Consider the following 7,574-nt stretch of genomic DNA (forward strand, 5'->3'; position numbering starts at 1 on the left):
TGTAATTAGTGTTTCAACAATTTTTTGATTAATGTTTTGTTTCTGTTACAATATTATGCTTTAATGTATAATATTGTAAAGGAAACAAAACATCAATCAAAAAATTGCTCTCTTTTTTATTCGGGCTACTTAAATTTATTTTGGGCTACCAAAAACCGAAGAGTCCCTGCCCGAAGGGCTACCAGGGATTTTGAAATTTTGCGAGCCCTGCACCATGGTAAATATATATAAATATATAGAAACACAGTCACTGCAATTATTCACTGATAAAGTGTTTTGTGCGCTTGACTACAAAACTTTACCCGTTTTCATGAAATCCTGGCGAGAGACGTGCACCATTAATCACACTTTACCCTATGCTAACTAATATATGTCCTGTGACAATCAGCAGCCAGACTGCTAATACACCCGGAAGCACATCACTGTTCTAATTGGCATTGCTGTTCTCCAGTGTTCCTTGTGTGAAACTCCCAGTGTTGATCGCTGCTGAGCTGTTGATAGGAAAAGGTGAGGGAAGACAAAAACAGCAAGGTTAGATTTTGGGAAAAGGCTGGGTTGAGGGGAAAAAAAAGGTATGATCACATAACCTCTACATTCTGTATTGCAGCAACATCTTGCCCTGCAGGTGGGAAATCAAACACTTATGGTAAAAATAGCCTTGAGATACTGCACCACTTTTACCCCAGCATGGAAAAAACAAAATATGTGTTCATGTCACAACATATATTTAACAAAATCAATGAATGCTAATCTACCCACTATGTTAGGTTTTTATTTTATTTTATGTTTTATTTTATTTTTTTCACAAGAAGCTGTCGTAGCCACGATTTGCTAGCATTGTGCTAAACAGAAGTGTTGTTTTGTAATATATGGTCCTAAAAGAAAGCAAAATTGTTACTACTTTCAGTAAACTCTGTGGGCTAACATCCAGGAAAGTTCAAAGGTGCGTCAGTTTGGATACTTAGTAAGTAGTGCTGGTGTACTGCCACTGTTTTCGGTAGGGTAGTGAACAATTATAACTAGGCAGGCCTTTGTCCACATCTAATTTTAAAGTCCTAGTTTTTCCTGTTAGGCAGCTAGCTAGCGTTAGCGTCGCCATCAATGCTGATGTTTGTTGTTTTAAAATTTGACCGATACTCCATTGCCCGCTAAAAAAATTAACTGGAACCATTGCTACATGTAGCCACCCACACTTGTCTATGTGAACTGAAGTATGAAGTCATAACTGCAAGTCTAAGTATGGAAGTATGAGATTTGAGACAGAACACAATAAAGAAATCAGCTTTCTACTCATATTGGCTCCTGTTGTGAGAAAGAGGAAGGAAAAGCTGTCAAATTATTCTCTGACATCCTCAAAGAGGCCCATTGCAGCCCACTGGCATCTGTAAGCCCACCTTACTGGAAGGAATAAATGGTGCCGAATGACACTGAGGATGTTTGCTTTGATAATGCCAAAGCCTGTTTGTGTCTGTGTCAGGAGTCGGGCGGTTAATCCAGCCTACATTCCAGGTCCTGATATCAATGCCGTGTTTGAGAACCGTTGGGCGAGACTTGCTGTCATGCTTGAGGAGAGCAGCCGTTGCTTTACACTGTCTGCTTTCTATGAAAGGAAGGGGGTGTATGGGAAGGAGCAGGGACACATATTCTGTCGGATTTACTTTTCTATTCAGTTGCGCTGGATCAGTACCTCGTTCCAGGCCAGCACAAAAAGAGAAACCTTTCTGTATCTGTGTTGTTATCAAATCATAATTGCTTTTTTCTTCGTCTTTTTTTTCCTGTTTTTTTGCAGAATTTATGAGCGGGTGATAGACCCTCCCCAGATGGAGCTCACCCCAGGCAGTGGAGTGTGGCTTGGCCAGCATAGCCACAGGCATGGTCTGTTTAAGGTAAGACTCCACAGATAATATGCAGACTTTATGCACCTTAGCATGTTTCACATTCAACATTGCCAGGTGTAATTGGGCAGATTTACAGTAGGTTGTGTGGGGGAAGAACGCCCGCTGTAAGATGCAAGAGTAAAGTATGGAGGGCTTACAGAGGAGCTGCAAAAAGCGCAGCTTGAGCTTTTCCTCCCTTGTTTCCAAGCCCATCACAATGATGTCGATTTTTAATCTGTGCTTGTTTTCTCCAGCTTCTGCATGCATTCGCAGCAGGGAGCAGACATGGCAGGGAATCACAAGGACATGCACATTACCTTGATATTCCTACCTCTACTGCCCACCCGTCATGCAATCAATGGGCCTTTTTTGTCTTTGTAACACTGATTAGCCAATAGGCCCTTTTGTGGTGTGATTTATGTCTCCTCTTCATGCTTTGACACTATCGCTGCTGCACATGAGCACCATTCCTTCTCCGTTTACCTCCTTCATCCCTTCTTGCATCGACACTTCAAGGAACTCCTTCTTTTAGTCAAAGACTCTGGTCTTGAAAGACAGAGCCCCATCAGGCAGTTCCCTACCTGCAGTCAGCTCGGTGCCTTCCATGTGCAGGGAGCACTAAAAAGTGTTTGTCAGCAGCCAAGACAGAGTGTGGAAGAGCGAAAGCTTGTGTGAAGAGACTGAGGGAATGAGGAAGTTCTCCCTTCAGATTGACACAAAGTTAAGATGAGAGATCGTGTCTGACAAGTGCAGTAGCTCATTGTATCAGTGACCTGCTGCTTTGTGCATGATAAAGGTTATTTAGAGCTGCACGTTTCCCCTCCTGTTCACATCATTAGTTGTTACAGGAAAAGTGACGTTCAGATGTCTGAGACCTCCAGATGCTATTCACCTTTTCTTGAAAATGTAGTGCTGTTATTTTTTATATTGCAGCTGATAATATTAGATGAACAATTCAAAACCCTGTTTTCTTTTTTGATTGCATGGAATTGACACATTCAACTCATACTGCTACAACTTTTTTTTTTGTTCATGTTGTTCCAAAGAGCTTCTTATGAAGTCAAGAATCCTTAGCTTCCTGTGCTGCTCTCTTTGAACACTTCAGTGTAGCCACAATTTCACGCTTAGAAAACCCCTCTCGACTGATGACTCTTCCCCTGAATTCTTTTGCTATCTTTCCCACTATCACAGTGCTACTTAGTATGCAGCGTTTTAGCTGGAAACTTGAGGTGCAGCCATATTTTTAGCAGATGAACAATAGTTTATGTAGTTTTGTACAAGCCGGGCAGGTCAACGGAAGGCAATTCCTGTGAGGGATCCAGCTCAAAAGTGTCCTTTAGTCTGAGAGAATTAACACGGTCATTGCTGCAAATGCGTTTTGCAGTTTTAAAATAATAAAGAGATGCGTTCTTTATTTTACTGTTATTACTTATAGATGTCCAGCTGTATGATTACTTCCAGGCTTACATAGAAATGTAGGAGAATTTGGATCCGGTCTGTGAGACGCACTTGTATATTTTTCGCTGCCTGCATGCAAACAGGTCACATGTTGCTCATAAAGCAACCTCTGAAATCGTAACAATGGTTTGTGTTCCAATTAGCATCCAAGGTCCTGCTAAAGGAGGCGAGTTACCTACTTACATTTAAACATTGTCTACTTCTCCTTTTCTTTTTAATTATTGTTCCTTTGATTGTGTTGTTGGAAAAGAAAATGTGGTTAAATATACCAGTTGTAAGCTGTTGTTTTTTTTATTCCCCAGTCTTTAACCCTTTAAAGCCGGTGGGAGCGGGCACGCTCCGTTTTGCGTAACTATTTTTAAATCCCGGTAGCACTACAACCACGTCAGCTAGCGCAATAATTTTTTTTGCATATGAAACCGGAGTTGTACTTACATCTTATGCCTAGGTCACAGTTTCCTTCCACGTATAGCTTTACAAAAACTGCATAAAAAGCACTTGCAGCAACAAAAAAATAATATTCCAGAAACACGCTTTGCCGATCCGATCAGCTGTTTGTAACACTTCCTACGTCCATTAGTGAGAACTATCACATGTCCGCCATGACCTGGCCGAAACCAGAAGTGGCGTCATTTTGCGGAAACGTAGTTTTTTACCATCAGGGCCTCATGAGCCTATACTGGTGTTTTTAAAAGTTATGTTTGACTTTATGACTTTCTGTGTCGTTTCTGGGATGCTTAGGACTGCTGGAAATAGTTTATTTTGATGCATATGCTGTTATTTTGCAAATTTGCATTATAATATTTATTTTTGTTTTTCCTGCAGTATATAAAAATTGGTGTATTTCAAAAATAAAACTATGAAGACACTCAAAATAAAGATACTGTGGTAGGAAACTATTTTGTGCAACTTTTTTGTATTTACATTTTTGAGGGATAAGCCTCTTAAATTTCTCTAACTAGAAATATATGTTAAAAAAACAAATGATTTTCAATTTTTGTGTAGTTTATTGCACTTTTTTTGCAATTTATGTAATTACTATGCACTTAATGCAAACATTTTGTTAAAGATTTGGGCTATAATGGTTGTATTGATGTATAGCAACTTGAAATGCTCCCAAAAATGGCACTACAGCATGTAAAAATATAATATAAGCTCTGGCGGACTTGGTTCTATGGTAGGTCTTAAAGGGTTAATATTTATATAACTGTATTTAAAGCACAGGGACACAGCATGCCTCCAACAATACACCATTGGTACCTCTAAGTCATTAGTTTAATCTGTGCACAAAGAGAATGTAGAAAGTTTGAAAATGTGGCATTGTCCAACTTGTTTGCTATTCTCCTCACACACTCCCTATTGCTCCTTCCTTTAACCTGCTAAAGACGAGAGGATAAACTTAGGTCTCCTCATGTCTAAAGCTGAGAAGGGTTTGTTGGGAAAGGGGAGAGGAAAAAAAATAAATAAAGAGGCGAGGTGAAGGGAAGAGAAAAATAGCCAAGAGCTATAGAAGTAACACTGCAGATAGAGATAGGGGGTGAAATAAAGCAGCAGCTGTAATCTATCGCATTCAGTGTGCGGGAATGGGATAATGATAAGATGGGCTAACTAGGCCTTTAAATAAAGCATATTGAGCCCTTGCAGTAGCTTGGGATGCTCTTCATCCTCTCAACACTCCTCCTCCAGGGAACCTCTCCATCTGAGGGAGCAACTGTAATAAATTATCTTTATCTAGAATCCATTGTGCCAAGGATGCTGACTCCTCAGGGACTCCGCAAGCTCGTTTGGAACCGCTGCTTTTGTGAAACGCTCTATGTTTCATGCACTACAGGACAATAATGAATCTAGTATGGACAATGATGGAAAGACTGAATGCATTACATAAGGCAATGTGAAGTTTCAGGAGTCAACGTCTCCTTTACCTTACCTGCGTCTCACTTTGTCCTCTGTTGCCCGGTTGTTTAAATTACTTTCTTTATCTTTTCTTCACGCACCTCATCTTTTTCAGTGCATCACTCAAACATTACCATTTTATCCTTTGATATGTTCGCTCTCTTCAACCCAGTATCAGTGGTAATACAGTAATAATACAATACAGGCTGGGGTTAATTCAGCCTACTTTATAATGGAAAATGGAAAAGAAACTCTTGGGATGAATGGGAAATTTGCACATTTTGGAATAAATTTGAATTTTTTGAAGAGCTGAACTTTAAAAAATCCTCTATATTTTCCTTGTAGTTGCTCTGCATTCCCTTGTTCATAGTTTAAGAGTAGGGTTTAGGGCTTACAGATTTTTATATCAGTGTATGAATCATTTGTATTTTTTCAATACTAGTTGCTGGACAGATAAATAAGACTCTGCCATTATTCATTTCTAAAGTTTCCTTACCATAAGCGCATAAAATAAATTCTCAACTCTTAAAACACGATTCTATGTGCTTAAATTCAGGTTAACGTCCTTGATATGTCACAGAGTGTGTTTATCAGGAGGGCTCCCATTAGGTTCTAGTGCAAAATAATTTTCCATGCAATTGGACGACTTTTACAGCTAAGTAAACTTTTCAAACATCATTGTTTGAAACTGAAGCTGAAGAAATTGTGTGTGCTCACAGCATAAGAGGTTCATGTGTGTGTATGTGGGTTGTTGGGTTTTTTGCTCAAAAACAGAACAATCCACTGTTTACTTGCCTATGTGTGGCATTGCAGCAGGGTGTAATGAGCTGTCTCTCAAGTCTGCATATGGGGGTCAAAGTTTTTACTGTTCCTTTATGCCCTTTTGATAGGTCGATACAAACACAGTTAATAACATTTGATGACCTTCAGACCCCGCTAGAACACGGAAATGTCATGTTGTGCATGATCAAAGGGAGGAAAAAGTACTGCTGAATAAAATCTCTTCCAGGATAATAAACGTCTGTCAGTGCTGCCTGCAGGCAAAGCTTTGGCCAACCTGGCCTTGAGGGCGTCACTGAGTGAAATAAGTATTTGATACTCTATAACCCAGCTAGAACTTTAGCTCCCACAGATTGTTTGACTGACTGATTGTAATCTCAATCAATGACAGTCAATTGCAGATCTGTATCTCAACTCCTATATAAAGCACACATGTCTACAGGATCAATTTCTTCCATTTCCACATCTTCACTACTGTAGGAAAGACCAAAGAGCTATGAAAGGTAGTCAGGGACAAGATTGTAGAGCTACACCAGGCTGGAATGGCTGTAAGACCATCAGCAAGAAGCTTGGGGAGAAAGTGACAGCTGTCAGAGGGATTATCCAGGGATGAAAGAAATGGCCACCGATTGCCCTCAGTTTACAGCTCCATGAAAGATTTTGCATTACAATATGGGACAAAACTATACAGGAGGAGCGTGTTAATGATCTGAAGGCAGTTCGGACCACAGTCCCCAAGAACGCCATGTTTGGAGGAAGATAAATGCTGGGTATTACCCAAAGAACACAAACCACACAGTCAAGCATGGAGGTGGAAATATTGTACTTTGGGGCTGTTTTTCTGCTACAGAATGACTTCTAATTGAGGAGCAAGTGGACAGCGGCCATGTACTGTAAAATCTTTGAAGACAACCTCCTTCCCTCAGCCAGAACACTGAAGATGGGTCATGAATGACAAGCAGGCAGCAGCCAGTAAACCTAAAGGATTTAGAGAGTTTCAGTAAAAAGGAGTGGGCCAAAAATCCCTCATAAGATGTGTGCAAACCTCATGACCAACTACAAAAACCATCTTACCACTGTGCTTGCCAAGAACTAAGTCATATTTTTCTTGCATATAAAATAGTTATTTCACTCAATGACATGCAAATCGGTTCATCACTTTTATGTAATGTGTCTTTTCTGGAGTTTTTGGTTGATATACTGGCTCTTTCTGTTTAAAATAAAACTACTATAAAAATTAGAGACTGTTCATTTCTTTGGAATTGAACAAACTTACAAATTGAGCAGGGGATCAAATAATTATTTTCTCCACTGTAATTTCATAGCAGTAATTGTTGAATAGACACATAGACACAAATACTTCCATACCTGGATGAGCACCACTTTCATCAGCCATATTCATTCCTTTTCCCCATCCTTAGTCAGAACCAAACTTTAAATCAATCCTTCCCTTGAATCCAAATCCCAAAGGCCAACCAAAGCTTAAAGGTGCCCATAGGTTGCATCACTTTGAGGAAAGCCACTGGTCACACACACACACACACACACACACACACACACACACAC

The 7,574-nt window shown here is 39.9% G+C and overlaps 1 protein-coding gene across 1 annotated transcript in view; it reads left to right on the forward strand.

The window, feature by feature from the left end:
• The window catches only part of LOC102194467 (protein kinase C-binding protein NELL1), a 304,806-nt gene that overhangs the window by 93,702 nt on the left and 203,530 nt on the right, over positions 1–7,574 (forward strand). The window contains exon 5 of the mRNA XM_005744402.1: positions 1,790–1,886. Within this exon, the coding sequence (XP_005744459.1) occupies positions 1,790–1,886 (97 nt within the window). The remainder of the gene's footprint in view (positions 1–1,789; positions 1,887–7,574) is intronic.

This window comes from Pundamilia nyererei, unplaced genomic scaffold (assembly GCF_000239375.1).
Source record: "Pundamilia nyererei isolate P.nyererei 1_Seehausen unplaced genomic scaffold, PunNye1.0 scaffold00143, whole genome shotgun sequence".
NCBI lineage: Eukaryota > Metazoa > Chordata > Actinopteri > Cichliformes > Cichlidae > Pundamilia > Pundamilia nyererei.